This window comes from Ictidomys tridecemlineatus, chromosome X (genome assembly GCF_052094955.1).
Source record: "Ictidomys tridecemlineatus isolate mIctTri1 chromosome X, mIctTri1.hap1, whole genome shotgun sequence".
Classification (NCBI taxonomy): Eukaryota; Metazoa; Chordata; class Mammalia; order Rodentia; family Sciuridae; genus Ictidomys; species Ictidomys tridecemlineatus.
This window is the reverse complement of record NC_135493.1, coordinates 30,257,572-30,276,265: the sequence shown is the minus strand read 5'-3', so window position 1 is coordinate 30,276,265 and position 18,694 is coordinate 30,257,572. Positions and strand designations below refer to the sequence as shown.

Sequence of the window (18,694 nt, the reverse complement as noted above, 5' to 3'; positions counted from 1 at the left end):
ACCCCATTTCTAGAGAATCTGTGAAAACAACTTGCCTCTGAGGACACAGCAAGTCCTTCTGGCTCAAGTCTGTATTTTTCCACACCTCAGAACATGCCTCTGCTCTGTGACGTCACAGGCGATTATGGCCTCACTCGGCTGCCCCCTAGTGTTCGAAAAGCGCAGAAACAGGCCAATGTTGTTTCTTAAGGTATCCTGCAGAGGCCTCCAGGCTTCCTTACAAAGGATGAGAACAGCTAGTCCAGTCTTCATTCAGCACCTGGCTATTAGGGGAAAAAAGCCTGAAGGAAATAAGCCTCACCTCGTTTGCATCCAAATTCTGTAAAGTGATCACTCTCCCTCTTGCCCACTTTAATTCCTGGGGGAATGGGAGGCTTCCCTCTCTGGTAGACCTAAAATACAGCCTACTATCTACAGAATGCTTTCTGGGTCATAAAGAACAGTCATATTCATGAATTTGGGGGAATGTTTGTATCACGAGATTAAATGAAAGAAGACATGCAGAGTTATTTTCCTTCTAGAATTAAAACTCACCTGAATCTTGTTCCATAGGATGGGGCACTCCACTTTCTTCATCTGTTATCCCGATGATAATTAGGTCAACTGATTAGTTAAACCCATGCTAATAAAGTAGAAAACTCCCTGCTCATATCCACCCAGCCCCAGTGGGAATTTGAGGCTCAAATGGAGGAAAAATGGTGTTGTGGTAACCCACCAAGGAAGACTTCATGGGCTCCTGGCTCCCCTGAGTTTCTCAAATTATCCATTTGGGAAGCAACCACTCACTCTTCCTAAGGCAAACTGTGGTGAGCCACATGACCTAATAATTTAGGATCAGATCACAGAGCCATTTAGCATTTCTTTGAATTTTATTGAAAATTGACATGGACATTAGAAAGGTATCAAGCTAAACAGTGCTGGTTCTGGGATGTTTCTCTTGGAAAATGAAAGCCCCCAGAGGGATAGTGACTGGTCACACCTTTGAGCAAAAAGAACAAAGAAGAAAGGAAAAACACAGATTCTGAAAAACATGCAAAGAGGCTCTCTCAAGAGACACTGGACAGTGGACCGGTAGTGATGGTGGTAAGGATATATGGGAATGAGCACACTCACATGGTATTTTGATGCAAATTAAACCAATGAATTCAAGGCAGATTTATCCTCTCTTTCCAGATCCCAGGTTAAACAGAAACCTCTTGCAAAGCCCCCAATGGCCTTGGAAGGTTGAATGGAATAATTCTGCCCTCACTAAGCTTAAATCCCCTCTCCTCTCTCCTTTCTCTGCCTGAATATTAGATAGTGGGTCCATTTTTCCCCCTTGCTGGGGTCTGCAGAAGGCCTGTGAATGCTGGAGAAGATGCAAATGTCACTCAACTCTCTCTTCCATGTTCAAAAATGTTTAATAATAGCCAGAGACAGTTAACCCATTGAACCAGAGAATTGTTGCAAAAGAAAAACATAAAAACTCGAAACCTTGTGAACAGCACTTCCGCACCCACAGCTGGGGTCTCCTACCCCAGTCACTTACACTTGGGTGAGTGGTCCTGTAGTTGTCTCTCTGAGGTTACATTTGGTCCATTTTCCAGCTCTGATGAGTCTTTTCCTGCCTTGTTAGTTTAGGACAAGACACTTCCAATTTAAAATACCATGTAAGTCAAAAGAGAGCTTCTTGCCTGGACACAGGGACACATGGACACTTGTTGAGTGGTATGTGTGTGTGTGTGCATGTGTGCACATGTGAGTGCACACAGTTTAGGGGAGAGGGAATTGGTCGATTTCTGGTTTGAGACAATATGGAACCCTAACTCTTCTATAATGGCAGTCTTCTCCTTTAGACTTAGTGCAGCTGCTGAAGACAAGATTAAAAAAAGCTGGAGAGGGAGAGAGAAAGAGAAAGAAAACATGAAATTAGCCAAAGAAAAAGGACATTCAAAGTAAGACGGGGAGGGGAGTGGGCAGTGTTGAGGTAGCACAGACTACACTTGGAGAAGACAGGTTAGAAATGGGGTCAGTGAGGGGCCATCACCATGGGAAAATCTGTGGAGAAGGTTTGAAGAACACCACACACCAGTTTAAAGCTTCTTGTTTTAATTAAAAACAAGCACATATTAACAGCCACATGTGAATGCTAAATGATAAAAACAAACAACAACAACAACAACAACAACAAAAAAGCAAAAACCGTGATCCAACCTGCAGCTGGGGAAAGCAACCTTCTTGGCTTAAAAGAAATGAAGGGTGTGTGTGTGTGTGTGTGTGTGTGTGTGTGTGTGTGTGTGTGTGTGTTTTTCAGGAAAGCCATTCCATTCCAGTCTGGGAAAAGAAAAGCACAGGCCATTTCTAATGACTGGTTTAGTTTCACCAGAAGTAAACAGAGAACTTAGGGTATTTTTTAAAAAATAGTTACAATGGTACTAATTAACAAGCCTTTTCAGTGGAGAGGGGGAAAAATGTCTACGTGAGAAAAACTACCCAAGGAAACAAGCATTTGGATGCTTTTAAAAGGCTTGACTATTTTTAAGGAGCTGGCCTGGAGCTTCTTCCTTCGCAGCCCCCACTTGTCCCCTCCTCATGCTTTTCTATGGAGGAAAAACACACTTTAGGGTCCTCTAACACTGATGATTTGGTTTCTCTGAACATCAAAAGACCTTGTCTCCAGGAATATATATAAACAGACTGAATCCCTTGGTGAAACAGATGACAAGGAATCTAGCCTGATTTTTGCCAAGAAACAGCAGCAGGACTTTGGGCAATTCCCTTTGCTTCTCTGGGTCTCAATTTCCTCTTTGGGTTATATCTGTCTTACCCAAATTTCTCCCTTTTATATAAAATACCTGCTTACTTTCTGAAGGTCTCCCAAAGGCAATGTGGCTTTAATACTTTTGAAGTATTTTGAGATCCTCAAGCCTCAAGTGGTCAATCTGTAAACAAATGCAAATGAGGGGGCCTCCTGTTTGTAATGCCCAGAATTACCCAGAAGGATGGTGATTGCTGGTTGGTAACCTCAAAGGTGGATTTAGGAACATCAAAGCTGTAAATAAGGAGTCTTTCTCAAGGAGACCTGACAGCCCTAACTCTGAGCTACTGCTGAGGATTTCTTTGGTTTTTGTTTATGAGGGTTTTGATGGTGGTGGTTCGTTTTTACCAACAAGTATTGTGTCTCCTAAAATGCTCCACTGTGACTTGAATTTTCCCAAGAAACTAGTATGTGCTTTGGCAGCATCACAATCTTGCTGGCCTCTGACCACTAACCAATCCTTGACTCACCAACCAATATATAACAGAAGTGAGTTCTTGCATTATCAACAAGAGAAAAGCCTATGTATGTCTGCTTTTCAGTTTTTCTACTTTCTTCTGCTGTTTTTTTCCTTCCTGCTATTTAGTAATATGTTATTGAATAAAGAAATCCCTTCCTCTTTTTTGACACTTCAAAAAGGCCTAGAAATTTGGCATAGCCTTCTTGACTCTGTGATCACAAAACAACCCCCCCCCCAAAAAAAAGAAAAAACAAGAAAAAAGAAAAAGGTCATTGTCTGTGTCAGTGGGACTGGGAGGCAGGAGCAAGTTGAAGAAATTAAAAAAAAAAAAAGTGGGGCTTGAAGTACACAGCAGGGTTGGAATGCCCGATCGCCTGGCACCCCAAAGGAAAGCTGTCAATTAAAATAGGAACCTTCGCTTAAAAGCCTAAGTGGAGTCCAGTCCAGCTGTAGCAGGGGATACTATTCAGTACACAGCCATGGATTACTGCAAAGGAAGGGCAGAGAGACTGCATATTAGCCACAGATCATTGCTAGGTCGTCTCCAGCTCTCACTCTGTCACTGCCGAAACACCAAAGGTCATTGTGCCTCATGACCCTGACAAGAGAGGGCTCTCTATTTCAGAGGGATTCCCAAAGCCACTATTAGATGGGACCTACTATTAAAATTAGGGCAAATTTTTTTTAAACATCAAATTATTAGACCTAAAGGTAAGGACCTTCTAAGGCACAACACCTATTTTCTTCCCTCCAACTGATAAGCTTGCATGTTCTTACTGGGGACATGCACAAAGCACACATTACAATCATCCTCATATTCACCAAAGAGACAAGAAGACTTATTCAAGCTCTTGAGTCTTCGATCAGTTGGCTTTCCAGTTTATGAAAATGGGATTATTATCCCTGCTACTTGCCCTGCCTTATTAGGATTGAATGGAGTTCCCTGGGAAATGACCAAGGAGATGCGAACATTCCTTAGAAGAATCTTATAAGTCTATCCTTCAAGATTCTAGTCTGGTAATAATATTCAGGTTTATTCTCCCTTCTGCATTTGTCAGGTACCCAGAGTTAGAGAGGGGAAATTTATGCTATTTATTTCAGAAATTGCGTTTTATGCTTCCAGGTTTGGTATAAATAAACTCATGGCTTTTAAGATAGTTTGACTGCAGTTACTTTGAATAAAAACTGCAAAGGGCTGGACTCCTTTTGGAGCTCTCTAAAAAGGGGCTGTGGCTTCTCAGGTTAGTGAAGGGGGCAGGGAAGACCTCGACTGGGACACAGGAGACTAAGGGGACAGCTTTGCTGACTGGTGCTTACTCAGCCATGGTGGATGCAAATACCTAAGGGAAACAAGGAGCAATGAGAGTTTGAACAGGGAAACTGTGACAAAGAGTAGCAGATGGGACCTCTGAATGGCAAGAAGGAATGTGAAGGGGATAGTGGGAAGAATGGATGACTGGAGGTCCTAGGAGAAGGAACTGAGATGCATTTCTGAGTCACGTGACTGCTGACTTTTTGACCAGAGGCCAGAAACCATCCTCTGACTCTCAGGCTTCTATAAACTCTCACAGACAAGAGGGAAGGGCATGGTGCATATGTCCCTGGAGACATGTTAAAGGGAAATTAGAGAAAGGGAGGCTCAGTTGTGTTGCACGGGAAAGGGTGCATCTATGGGAAGCCCAAACTAAAAATGAAAAGAGAAGCTGGGTTAATGAATGGGTGGATTAATATACCCAAAAAGGGGGTGATCAGAAGAAAATTGTTTGTCATGATGACTAGTGGATAACTTAGAATACAGCTATGTTAGAGTGCCTTGAGCTCATACTGAACTGGCTCCTGGGAACATGCTTTCTCTCTCCTATACCGACATAACCCAGTTTGATAGCAGTAGTGGCATCAGATAGCAAAATAAAGATCAACAACCTGAAAAATATTTTTAAAAATCTCTTCTTAATTAGGTCCTAACCTAGTAATTATGAGCTCCCCACCACCCAGATACCTTCAGCCCTCAGACACTTTGCTAGGCACAAATGGGGAGTTGCTGTTTAATTCTGGTCAACTAGTATGGGCTCTGAGACTTGCCGTTAAGATAGACAGTAAATAATTTCATTGTTTTTGTTGTTGTTCCTTTTAGATATACATGACATATTTCATTGTTTTTTTAGGATCATTATGTTTGGCCGGATTTCATGGGCCTTACATTTCAGAAGCCTCTATGATGGACTGTCTCTTTGGGATTTGCTTGAAAGTAGGATGTTTTGCCAGCTGCTTGAAGTTGCCAGTGGAATAGCTACAGCAATCAGTTTGGTGACTAACAGCAGGCTCTCCATCTAAAATCATAAACTGCATGGGTGAGCAGGGAGAAGTCTTCTCAATATTTTATATTCTCCAGTCCAAGCAGACAAAATGTAAAAAAGGCCTTTACGAGACAACCAGGGTATTTCAAACACTAAATAGACATTTTATGTTAGCAAATTATTGTTAATTTTGTAGGTGTGATAATGGTGGGAGTGTGGCTATTATTATTATTATTTTTTTGGAGTCATTATCTTTTAGAAATACATACTAGAGCATGTACACATAAAATGACAGAGGTTTTGCCTTACAATAATTCAGCAGGTCTGGGGTAATTGATGAAATATAATTGGCCCTATGTTGATGGTTTATTTGGTGACTAGATTGTGGGTACACAAGGCTGCAGTGAACTAGTCTCTCTCTTTTTGCTCACGCTTGGAAGTTTCCATGGCAAGATTTTTTTAAATAATAAGAAGCCTAATTATGTTAAATGAAAAATATTTATATTCCTGTTCCTCCATTACCTGAGCCTAGCAAAGTAGATAGAAGGTGCTTAATCACTGCTTTCAGCCTCCCCGTGACCTACTTGACACCAGGGACAGCTTTATTTACTTCTCTAGATATAACACCTAGCTCTCAGGAATCCTTACCAAAGGATACCCCTTCCTTAGCAGAGGTTTTCATGAAGATGGTACTTGTAGAATTAAATGTAAGACCACCTCTATAATATCTATGTTTCTTCATTTTCTTCCTCTTTGATTACAGTTTGGGGGAAAGCCAAAAGGAAAACGGAGAACTTGAACTCCTCAGATAAGAAACAGCCACCAGAGGGAAACAGAATCAAGTTTACATCAGCTTTGTACATTTCCAAATCTGGGATTAATGCTGACAATGCCACTGTAGGACAGTTTCTTGTATCACCAGTTAATTTTGAATGATTATGTATCTTTAAGAAAAAAAAAATGGCCTGTAATCCCAGCGGCTCAGGAGGCTGAAACAAGAGGATCACAAGTTCAAAACCAGCCTCAGCAATTTAGCGAGGCCCTGAGCAATTTAGCAAGACCTTATTTCAAAATAAAAGATAAAAAAGAAAGGGCTGGGGATATGGCTCAGTAGTTAAATGACCCTGGTTTCAATCCCCAGTATCAAAAAAAAAAAAAAAAAAAAAAGAAGAAGAAAGAAAGAAAGAAGGCCACAATTGAAACCTCAAATCATGATCACATCTATGCTATATCAGCAAAAGTCTGCAAAAGCCCCCCTTTTCATCAGGCAGGCAGGCAGACATTCCACAAATATGCTTGAAACCACCCCAGGCTATTTCTTCGTATCATAAGACATAAGAGGAAACCAGCTAATCTAATGAAGTAGTTTCTTTTATGATTAGATATGTGTGTTAGGGGTGTGGGGTTTGGGGAGATACGTTCTAGGAGCCACTGCCAGTTCTACTTAGAGTTAATAAAGCTTACCAGGACCCTGGGTCTCATGCAGCATGCAGCAAACAGCAGAGTTAACTGTAAAACAGTAAGAGCTAATGAAGGTGGGGTGAGCACGAAGAGAAATCAACTATTATGAGTTGACACAATGAAGAGTTAGAGATCAAAGAGATTAGGAGTGCAGGGAGGGGCAAAGGGAAGGGTGGACTTTTAGGCACCCCTCAAACACTGGTAGGTACTCTTTCCTGATCTTTCTAATAGCAGCCAAAGGATCTCCTGAATATGAGACTCTACTAGATCCACCTGCCCACTCTTGAGAAGAAATCTACTACCACCATATCTATCCTCAAAACTCACCACCACCATCATGATGGGAGCAGAGTGGCACAGGTCTAATGGTGGGTCTTCCAGAAGTTAATCAATTGTTCATGGAATTATATAAGGAGCCCAGACCTGGGTTTACTTATACATTTTGGAGTGTGGAAGAGGACTGGCTATTTTTTTAGGCCATTATTGCTCATACGAGGTACCACGTCCCAGCAAGGTTTTCACCCATCTCAGAACTGGAAATGGGTACCATTACCAACCCCAAATATTTCTGGAGACTGGAGAGGTATTTCCCTATATAGGGTCTTTTGTTTGGGTTGGGGGAAAGTCAGATAATCTGAGGCAATAAGAAGAAAGCCTGGTCTGAGGAGAGTTCTCACAAAACATTTTGAAAGGGGAATATTTATTATTTATTATTATTATTTATTTAGTGTCAGTGTCCTCTGAGCAAAATACATTATCTCCCAATTCCTGCAAGTGGGCAACTGCCCCAGGGATACAGTTAACAAATAACCACGGGATTACAAAGGCAGAAGATTAGAGCCCCAAAGGTAAATTTTCTGATCTTAAAAACTGGAAATGGGGGGCTGGGGCTGTGGCCAGTGGTGGAGCACTTGTCTTGCAAGTGTGAGGCCCTGGGTTCGATCCTCAGCACCACATAAATAAAAAATAAAGGTATTATGTCTAACTACAACTAAAAAAATATTTAAAAAAAACTGGAAATGGGCTAGAGTTGTGGCTCAGTGGTAGAGTGCTTGCCTAGCATATGTGAGGCACTGGGTTCAATTCTCAGCACCACATATAAAAACAAAGATCCATCAACAACTAATACAAAAATTTTAAAAATACTGGAAATGCCTGTAATCCCAGCTACTCAGGAGGCTAAGGCAGGAGGAGTTCAAGTTTAAGGCCAGCCTCAGCAACTTAGTAAGACCCTGTCTCAAAATAAAATTTAAAAATCGGCTGGGAGTGTAGCTCAGGGCTATAGAGCACTTTCCTAGCATGTGTGAGGCCCTGGGTTCAATCCCCAGCACCACATACACATACGCACACAAAAAGAAGGCATCCATTTCTGCTGGTACAACTAATATAACCATGACAGGTAATACCAAAAAGTTCATTAATCAGTGAATTTTGACATATAGTATTAAGATTCAACAACCAGGGGCTAGAATTGTAGCTCAGTGGCAGAGCACTTGCCTCGCACATGTGAGGCCCCGGGTTCGATCCCCAGCACCACATAAAAATAAATAAATAAAGATATTGTGTCCTTGTATAACTAAAAAATATTAAAAAAAAGATTCAGTAATGAAAAATCTCTAGATTTCAAATGACACATTTGTTAGTCCAGTGTGAAAAAATTAGATTGCAAAAGCGAGTGCCTTCAAATATGAAATGTTTTACAATTGTACGAAGTTATTCAAAGTCACAGTTATGCAAAGTTGTACACTGTGTTATTCCTAAGTAATAAGCCAGGCACAGAGGAAAGGAAGATGTTTCTTCCTTTTGGCAAGTATCCAATAGACAAGTCCAGGAATGGGTGGCTAAAAGAAGGTAATGGGGGCTGGGATTGTGGTTCAGCAGAAGAGCACTCGCCTAGCATGGGCGGGGCCTGGGTTGGATCCTCAGCACCGCATAAAAATAAAAAAGGTATTGTGTTGTGTCCATCTACAACTAAAAAATAAATATTTTTTTAAAAATTAAAAAAAAAAAACAAATAAAAAATAAAAGAAGGCAATGACCATGGACACCTTGCAAGTCCTATTTAGTAAGGACATTGCTAAACACTCCATCTTGGAGCTCCTTGGGTTGCACTATACAAACAACCAGAGAGCATAAGAGCACTCACTGCTGGATGTTTTCTTGGTGTTGTATGATCTGACTGGAAAAGCTTTTCTCTTCTCTGGTTCTGAGATGAGGAATGGGTAACTTTAGCAAGCACTGACTATTGACCAGGACTATTAGGAAGGGGTGGGGTCAGGACTACTGACACACACTGTAACCTGGAGCACATTTGATCCTGCTTTCCCAAGTACCAGAGGAGACAGATTCGTTTTTCAGTCACTTCCCCAGCTTGAGGATGGGGTACTCAAAGGATGCCAACATCTGAAGGCTCCCCACTAAGTTCTCAGTACCCCAGGCTGGGCACAACTAAGCAGCCAGCAGGAAGGGATAGAAAAGGGTGGGAAATAGGGGCTGGGATGCAGCCTTCAGTGGAAGCAGTTAAATTCTGTTGGCTGCAGCTAGAGAGAACTGAGGCAGGTGAAAGCTGGACTATGGGCATGGAAACGTGGGCAACCTCAGATACAGGACGAGCAAGCAGGCCTGGAAATATCAGGTCCAACCTCCTTGTGGTGGGGAGCGGGGAGGAGGTGTCCAGAGGCATCTGCTAAAAGATTCTCTTTATTCCACCACCCTCTATCTTCCCTTCCTTTTTCTTCCACTCCTTACAACTTACATCTCTCCTTGTTTCCTCCCTTCTACTCTCTCACATTCCCTTTGCTTTTCCTCTCCTTTCCCTTGCATTTTCATCTCCCTTTTGCAGAGTTTTTCTAAGTAGCCCAAACAGAGAGACTGAACCTCTGGGACCCAACCCTCCCCTATACTCAGTTCTCCAAACAGGGAAACCAAAGATTTCATGGGGACCAGTTATAAGTACTCAAATTAGTCTAAAAGCATGTGGTTCATGCCTGGTCACCAGCCCTTAGCCCCCTCAACCTCTGGGTCCTGCTCTGGGGAGATGAGCAGAAGGAAAAAGGAACCACCACCCTAGATAAGCCTGCTACTTACTTTTTCTTCTCTTTATCTCTTTTCAGAGTCTGTGAGCCTCCAGCCTGGGAACCCTGAGACTGGAGCAACTCAGCCGCCGTCTTTCTCTGTTTGAAAGCATTCACTTCATCATCCAGGGATTTCTTCTTATCCTCCAGCTTCTTCTTCTCATCTTGGTGAAGTTTCTTCAGACGGTCAAATTTCTCATGCAGCTGTCAGGGAGACAGAGATTAGAAAAAAGTCCCTCAAGGTAGCCTCCAACCCAGCAGAGTGAGGACTGGCAAGGCTGCAACTTTGTAGGACCCCTGGACCACAGGACACATTTCTACCAGGTATTGCCATGATGGTATCAAAAGGCACACTGCTGTAAGCAGTTCTCTCCACCTGGTATTTTATCTCAAAATCTCTGCTTCTGAAATGGTCAAGGAACAGTGTGTTCTGTGTCATCCAACATTATGTTAAAAGAATCCCCATAGCAAGCATGGTGGTGGACAGCTGCAACGACAGTGACTCAGAAGGCTGAGGCAGAAGGATCATAAGTTCAAGGCTAGTCTTAGCAACTTAGTGAGGCACTAAGCAACTTATTGAGACTCTACATCAAAATAAAAAATAAAAGGCTCAGTGGTAGAGCGCCCCATCCCTTTTTATTTTTTTATTTTGAGACAAGGCCTTGCTAAGTAGTGGAGACTGGCTTTGAAACTGAAATCTTGTTCAGCCTTCCAAGTCGCTGGGAGGATAGGTATGCACCACCACACTCAGCTAATTATTACAACAGTCAGATGAGGTAGGTTCTGCTACTGTATCCAATTTTATAAGGAAACAGGAGGTCTGAGAAATGAAAGCATTTGTCCAGACAAACCAAACTTTAGAGGATTATGTAATAGGACCTCCCATATGTAAGGAGCCCCCACTTTTCTTATCCCTTGCAATCAGGGAGGATCACAGAGAAAACTGCAGCAATGATAAATATGGTCTAAGGAAATACTTGGCTTTGGTTATGAAAGGAGATAAAAAGATCTTATAAAATGGAATGAGTGTGGACACCCTAATCTTAACCAGAGGTGAGGCTCAACTAACCCTGAATAGAACCAGAGACCTAAAGAACCACAAGCATATTCTGCTATGTCACTGTGACAAACAGATCAGGTGCAAGAACCATAGGCTCTGCCTTGCATGCACAAGGCCCTGGGTTCAATCCTCAGCACCACAACAAAACAAAAGAACCATAAGCTGTCACAAACTAGAATGTGGAAACTATTCTATAAAGTAAGAGCAGATCAAGCAGAATTTCACCTTATTTGGAGGATTCAGGGGAGAATTTAGGATTCTGTAGCACTTGCCACACATTAAGAAGGTCAATATTCTGGGTCCTGTGGGTATTTGGAATTGTCACTTAGTAAGGTGTGGTAAGTGACAAACTTGTTGTATAATATGGTTTTTACTAGTCACTTGGGAGTAAGGGGGTCACTTGGGCTGCCCATCAGTTTAACTTAGCTTTTGTTTGTTGCAACTTTTATTCATTTATCATTGAGATCCCCTTGCCTCTCCTCCTAAAAGGGCTGGGTGATATTTTTCTTCTTAAAAGTGAAACTGAAATAAAATCAATATCCTTTCCATGGGCTTGGTGATAACCCTTGAGAGTCATAGCAGATTAGACATGGAAGAGACTTGGGAAGTAATTAAATGTTTCTCTTCTTTATGGTAGAGGCTTTTTTATATCATTATTTTATTTATTTATTTTTACATGATGCTGGGGGTCGAACCCAGTGCCTCACGCATGTGAGGCAAGCGCTCTACCACTGAGCTACAACCCCAGCCCCATGGTAGAGGATTTTGAAGCCCAGAGACGCAAAGCAGTAACTGACATGACCAAACGTACCTGAGGTCAGTTAATCTGTCAGGCAGAGGTGGATTGGTAGGGGAGACCTTGGAGGCCAGGTCATGGCTTAGAGAACTAACTACATGTTTAGGAAGGATTGTCAAACCTTAGTTTAAAAACTTGCTAGGCCTGGACAGATAAACTATAAAATGAAATGGAACAGAATACCCAAGTATACAGGAAAATGCCCCATCTGTCCCTGTGTTAGGTTTTAGCAAATTATCTAGGACCACCTGAAACTACCTTTTCCCATAGCCATCAGAGAAAGTAGAATGGCACAGGTCAGCAAGAAAGTCATTAGTTGTCCCTATAGAGTTCTGAACTCCCAGGAAAGGGAAAATAATCAGCCCTAACCTCAAGGGCTGGACTTTATACCTGTATTGCTCAACAGTATTTTCTGTGATACTGAAAATATTCTGTATCTGTGTTGTTCAATATAATAGTCACTAGCTGCCAGACATGGTGGCACATGCTTATAATCCCAGTGACTCGGGAGGCTGAGGCAGGAGGGTCAGAAGTTTGAGGCTACCCTCAGCAACTTAGTGAGGCCCTTAGCAACTTAGTGAGACCCTGTTTCTAAATAAATAAATAGATAGATAGATAGATTAAGAGGGCCAGGGAAGTGGCTCAGTGGTTAAGTACCATTGGGTTGAATCCCAGATATTTTTTTTAATATTTTTAGTTGTAGTTGGGCACAAAACCTGTATTTTATTTATTTTATTTTTATGTGGTGCTGAGGATTGAACCCAGGGCCTTGCATGTGCTAGGTGAGCGCTCTACCACTGAGCCACAACTCCAGCCCTTAATCCCAGATATTTAATAACAGTAATAGCCAATAGTTGCAGGAGAACCAAGCATTTGAAATATGGCTAATGAGAGTAATAAACTGAGTTTTAAGTGTTATTGTATATTTCAAATTGCTAAAAAGATTAGGTTTTTGGGCTGGGGATGTGGCTCAAGTGGTAGTGCGCTCGCCTGGCATGCGTGCAGCCCGGGTTCGATCCTCAGCACCACATACAAACAATGATTTTGTGTCTGCTGAAAACTAAAAAATAAATATTAAAAAAATTTTTAAAAAAAGATTAGGTTTTAAGTGCTTTCACCACACAAAAAATGATAAGTATAGTAAATGAGAGATTTGTTAAATAAGTCGATCCAATCATTCCACAATGTACTAAAGCATCACATTGTATCCCATAAATGTATACAATTATCATTTGTCAATTAAAAATGAAATTTCAGCCAGATGCAGTGGCACATGCCTGTAATCCCAGTGGCTTGGGAGGCTGAAGCAAGAGGATCTCAAGTTCAAAGCCAGCCTCAGCAATGGTGAGGAACTAGGCAACTTAATGAGACCCTGTCTCTAAATAAAATATAAAATAGGGCTGGGGATGTGGCTCAGTGGTTGAGTGCCTCTGAGTTCAATCCCCACTACCGTCCCCCACAAAATGAAATTTTAGAAGTTCAAGTAACCACATGTAGCTAGTGGCTACCATTATCGCATGCAAGGCTCTGGAGAATTAGGTAACACAGAGAAAACCTCTCAGCCTCAGGTGAAAGGCAAAAAAGACACAGATCTAGCCGGGCTCAGTGGTGCATGCCTGTAATCCCAGTGGCTTGGGAGAATAAGGCAGGAAGATAGAGTTCAAAGCCCACCTCAGCAAAAAGTCAGGAGCTAAGCAACTCAGTGAGACCCTGTCTCTAAATATAAAATAGGATTGTGGATGTGGCTCAGTGGTCCAGTGTCCCTGAGTTCAATCCCTGGTGCCAAAAAAAAAAAAAAAAAAAAAGCTCTACCCAGCCAAGGTAGGGTTTCAGAAGCTGTGCTCAATTCCTGCCTAGAGGCCACAAGGCTCTTACCCAAGGTGAAGCCCGTCATGGGCTTCCACGCCCTAATGGACCTCCCTTCCCTTCCTGCTTGGCACCCAGGTTCCCATTTACCTCTTTCTCTGCCTCTTTGAGCTCCGCTTCTTTCTCTTTGACTCTCTGGACGAACATCTGTCTCATCTCCTCTTCCTTTTTCTGCAGCTCTCCTAGGAATTCATTTCTTTTGGCCTCATATGTCTCCTGTAAACTGCGAGCATGGTCAGGTTAATCCTTCTGCCTTCAGAGGGGCTCTTTGATGAAAACTGTCTCCAACCATCCTCCCTGAGTTCCTTCATCCTCCCCCAATTTTAATAGAGATGCAAAAATAGAACCACAAAGCAGCAGGCAGCTGGCTCAGCACATGACAGTGGATTGTAGGGCTACTTGAGGGGAAAAAGTCGGACTTGGCCAACTGAAGAGACTTAGAAAATCTGGTTTTATGCCTTCATATCACACATGAGGAAACTGAGGCCCAGAAAGGTGAAATTAGTCACTGAAGATCACAGGGCTAGTTGGAGACAGAGGTGGGACCAGAAGCTGTATCTCCTGTCTATTCATTTGGGCCCACCCATGGAACTATGCTGCCAAGTCCTGGCTCTAAAACTGACCATGTTAATTCAATGCTTCCACAAATACTTTCTAAGACTTCACCATGTGCTAGACATGGTACTAATTAACACTATGCTAATCACTGAGCATCTGGACACCATTCCTGCCCTCAAGGAACTTGGGGTCTAGTGGGAGATGCCTGGGCTAAGGCCTCTGCCCCTGGACTGAACTTATTTTGAGGTGAGGTTCCTGAGTCTGGTAGAAGAGGACAGGCTTTGGATGCTCCATTCAAGAACTGTACATGTATCTACTGTATGGTTTTAAACAGGAGAACTGACTGGATCCATGAGAAAGACCACTCTGGCTGTGTTGTGAAGGAGAGATCTTCCAATGATCCAAGTAAAAAACGGTGGGATCTGCATGTTAAGGGGTGGTAAGGAATGGAGGGAGGTAGAGGAGCAGTAAAGGAAGCAGAACTCCCAGGACTTAAGAAAGTCAAAATGATTGTGGTTTTGGGTTTGTGCACCCAGGTGGAAGGTGATTCCATGAACTGCAACAGGGAACACTGGGGAAGGAGTATGTTTAAGAAGAAAGGAGATGAATTAGATTATGGACAACTCACATTTTTGGTAGGGCCTCTATGGAATGTCTGAGTGGAAATGTCCAGTATGCAGTTGGATCAAAGGGTTTAGAACTCAAAAGTAAGATTTTAGTTTTTGAGTCATCCACTTTGTGGTGGTAATTAGGAATATGAAAGTAGAAGGAACCAGCCACAAAGAGAATGGAGTGAAAGAAGCAGAAGGAATCCTGGGGGAATACCAACATTTAAAGGAATAGGCTGAAGAACATGAGCCTGCAAATGTAACTGACAAGGGAGTAGTAAGAGAAAGAGAGGAATAAAACCAGCCAGGTCATTACTGGAAGAGCCAATATTTCAAGAAGGAGAAAGTGGGGAATAGCATCACATGTTAAGCATTGAGATCAAAGAAGATGAGACTCTTAAGGCCCCAATGAAATTGGCTACCAGTGGGTGATTGCTGGCCTTGGAGAGAAGCACTTCCGTGGGGTGTTGGGAACCTCTTTGACTGCATTGAGTTGAGGAAGTAAATGAGAGAAGAGGAAGAGGAGCCATAAATACAGAATGACTCTCCTTCCTGTAAGAGCCACCCTTTTTAAAAAATATATATATTTTCTTAGTTGTGCATGAACATGATACCTTTATTTTATTTATTTATCTTATGTGGTACTGAGGATCAAACCCAAGGCCCCACACATGCTAGGTAAGTGATTTACCACTGAGGTACAACCCCAGCCCCAGAGCCAACTTTCTTGAGAGAGCAGGAGCTACCTAGGAAGAAGAGCAGGGCTAAGAGAGAACTTCTTTAGAGTGGGAATATTTACAGGCAATGTGGAAAGGGATCAGTGGAAGAGGAGTGAAGAGGATGAAGACATGGAAACAGAACTACTCACAATGAGGCGGGCATGGTAGTGCACACCTGTAATCCCAGCAGTTTGGGAGGCTGAGGCAGGAGGACCACAAGTTCAAGGCCAGCCTCAGGAACTTACTGAGCCCCTGAGCAACTTAGCAAGACCCTGTTTCTAAATAAAAAGGGGTGAGGAAGTGGCTTAGTAGTTAAGCGCCATTGGGTTCAATCCCTGGTACCAATAAGAAAAAGAAAGAAAAGCAAAAAAGAAAGAAAGGATGGAGCAAAGGTCCTTCCAGGACTGAACTGCCAGGTGGAGGCATACTTCCTACTCCACAGATGCAGAAGTAAACTGTGGGAGGCAAAGGAAAGAAGCAGTTGAGGTAGCTCTCATCAGAACAGAAAGCGAAGCTCTCCTTCCTCTACCCCAGGGACTCCAGTGACCTTTCCTAGTCTGTCCCTGTTAGGAACTAAGGCTTCTGGGCTTTGCCCCAGGCCACTTTTCTGCTGCAAACAGGTACTATAGGAACTTAGAGGCCCTTGGAAAGCTGCCTTCTCTCACAAATATCCCCTACATTTGCTTATTGATGCCTGACATTTCCTAAAAGGAGACTGAGCCACATAAAGGGCACCACATGGTAATTTAACACACAGGGCTTTTGCATATAGATCAGATGTGCTTCTACTTGGTCTATCTCTTCCATCTGCATAAAACACTGCTTTTAGAAACATTCTCCTTCTCTGAAAGCATCTGAGATTCTGATTTAAGAAATATGCCAGTGATTATTCATATCCTGTGGCCAAAACAAAACTTGCACTTGAATGCAAACATGAAGGACAGTGAATAAAGAATCTGCATTCATCAATATGGGTAAAGTGACTGCTACTTAATCCTATCTGGTGTGTGTGTGTGTGTGTGTGTGTGTGTGTGTGTGTGTGTGTGTTTTCAGGGCTGGGGCTGGAACCCAGGGCCTCCCACACACTAGGCAAGCATTCAAATACTGAGCAATATTCCTAGCCCTCCTATCTGGTTTTGAGAATGGCAAGGAGGGTAAAGAACAGACTGGAGGCCTGCACAAGCAACAGAAGCCTGGTGAAGAAAGTAGGGCAGAAGACAGTTACTAACTGCCACCCTGTGGAATAGGGAAGGGCCCCAGTTCAGGGATCCCTTCCCCCACAGTTGACTGGATGTGGGGGTAGGGGGCTGTGAGAGATCAGCCAGGCTGTCTCTCTGGGTCCCCTCCCTTCCCTCACACCTATCAATAGGGTCACAGTGTTTCCCAAGCCTGTCCCACTGCAGCTGTCTTGGCTGGTGCATAGACGCCGAGAAGGAAGGAATAAACAGAACTGGTGAGTGAGTGACCTCTGTTCCTCCTACGAGGAGGAACCCATGTCTGGCTTCCCATGTCAATTCTCCAGGGCAAGGTTTCCATACCACTTGGGTGGGCTGAGCTAGGCTGGCCTGGTCTGGCTTGTTGGGGGCGGTACCTGAAGGGTTTGCTGTCAGGGTCGGTGTCCTTGAAGCCCATCTCCTCCAGCTTACAGCGTCGGTACAGTTCATAGTGCCGGGTGTGGGTCTGCTCCCGCAGATCCTCCATGTTGACCCGAATCAGCATCTCCCGCAGCTTCACAAAATCGCAGTGAGCCTCGTTTTCAACTGCATAGCAGGGATTGGGGTATTGAAAGGATATTGAAAGGAAGGCCAGCAGAAGCAGAAATGGACGAAATGAAAGGCAACATGCCCAACAGTGACATTGCCTTGCAATCTGTGTAGATAGAACCTGTGAATTTACCTCCTAATTTGCTTTTGAACTGAAAATGCAAATGGAAAGTCACAAAAATGGCAGTCATGGAAAACTGGAATGCCATAAAAATATCTAAGGATGTTCAGTAGCATCTCAACCCAAATTCACCAATCAGACTATCACAGGATTGTCTACCCTGTGCCACTTTGTGGACAACAGCATATGTACACCCATTCAATAAACATTTGTGGAATCTCTGTTCTTAGTACGGTATGGGGCCCTGGGAATTCAGAAACAAAGTAATGGAATCCTGTTCTCAGGAGCTTAAATTTAGTGGAAGAATAGATATAAATAGGCAAATACTAAACAATGCAAAAATTATGAAAATGGAGGTAGAGCTGAGTAAAATGGAAGCCCAGAAGGTGGTGGGGGGAGGGGTCCTACAAACTCCTTGGAGAGTGTAAGCTTCACCAAAGAGACAGCTCCTAAGATGACTCTGGAAAGAAGAATAAGAGTTTATCAGGCAGATGAGGAACACTGTCCTTGCAAGGTCTCCGTGTGGCTTCACAAGGTTATATAAGTACTATGTTACAGAGTTAGGATACAAACCCAGGCAATGTAGGGGGCAGGCAAAGGCTATGACCAGATGGCCAAGTCTCCAAAGAATAAGGGGAAAGAGCCAGGGTATCAGTAGATGATGTTGACAACCAGGGGTGGACCTCAGGGGTGGCCCATTTGGATGGCAGAAGCTTTGAAGGAGTGTTTGAATTAATGGCCTGATGAGCAGCAATGATGGCTAGAAGAAAGTGAACCCCACTTTCTGGCCTCAGTGAAAAAGGCCCCTTCTTGAGAGAGTGTGGCAAAGGTCTGCATTTTGGATAGTGGCCAAGAATGACAGAGATGTGGACCAAATCACAGCAAAGTGGATTTCTGGCTGGAACCGAAGGTCATGAGCAGTGCTTTGTCAAGATGTCTCCAGACATGGCTCTGCTGTGTTGGACGGTGGTGTTTGGCCTAAACATGGGGTCGGGGGGGGATGGTGGTGTCTGAAATGATAAACAGGATCAGTCATCCCAGATTCTGTTTTGTAGGTCTGGGAAAGGGCAGTGGGAACAGAAAGGGGTTGGGGAGTGATAGGGTGAATACTTTC

At 43.1% G+C, this 18,694-nt stretch overlaps 1 protein-coding gene across 6 annotated transcripts in view; it reads right to left on the bottom strand.

The window, feature by feature from the left end:
• Positions 1-850: 850 nt before the first annotated feature.
• Positions 851-18,694, bottom strand: part of Septin6 (septin 6) — a 72,319-nt gene continuing 54,475 nt past the window's right edge. The window contains exons 7-11 of one of the 6 annotated variants that reach the window (XM_078034327.1): positions 17,288-17,456; positions 13,902-14,034; positions 10,103-10,293; positions 7,019-7,080; positions 851-1,871 (exon numbers count right to left, since the gene is read on the bottom strand). In XM_078034327.1, coding sequence (XP_077890453.1) covers positions 1,753-1,871; positions 7,019-7,080; positions 10,103-10,293; positions 13,902-14,034; positions 17,288-17,456 — 674 coding nt within the window. In that variant the 3' untranslated portion in view covers positions 851-1,752. Of the gene's footprint in view, positions 1,872-2,071; positions 3,745-7,018; positions 7,081-10,102; positions 10,294-13,901; positions 14,035-17,287; positions 17,457-18,694 lie in introns of those variants that run through there. The other 5 variants (XM_021722388.3, XM_078034328.1, XM_021722389.3 and 2 more) reach the window with 5 other exon arrangements.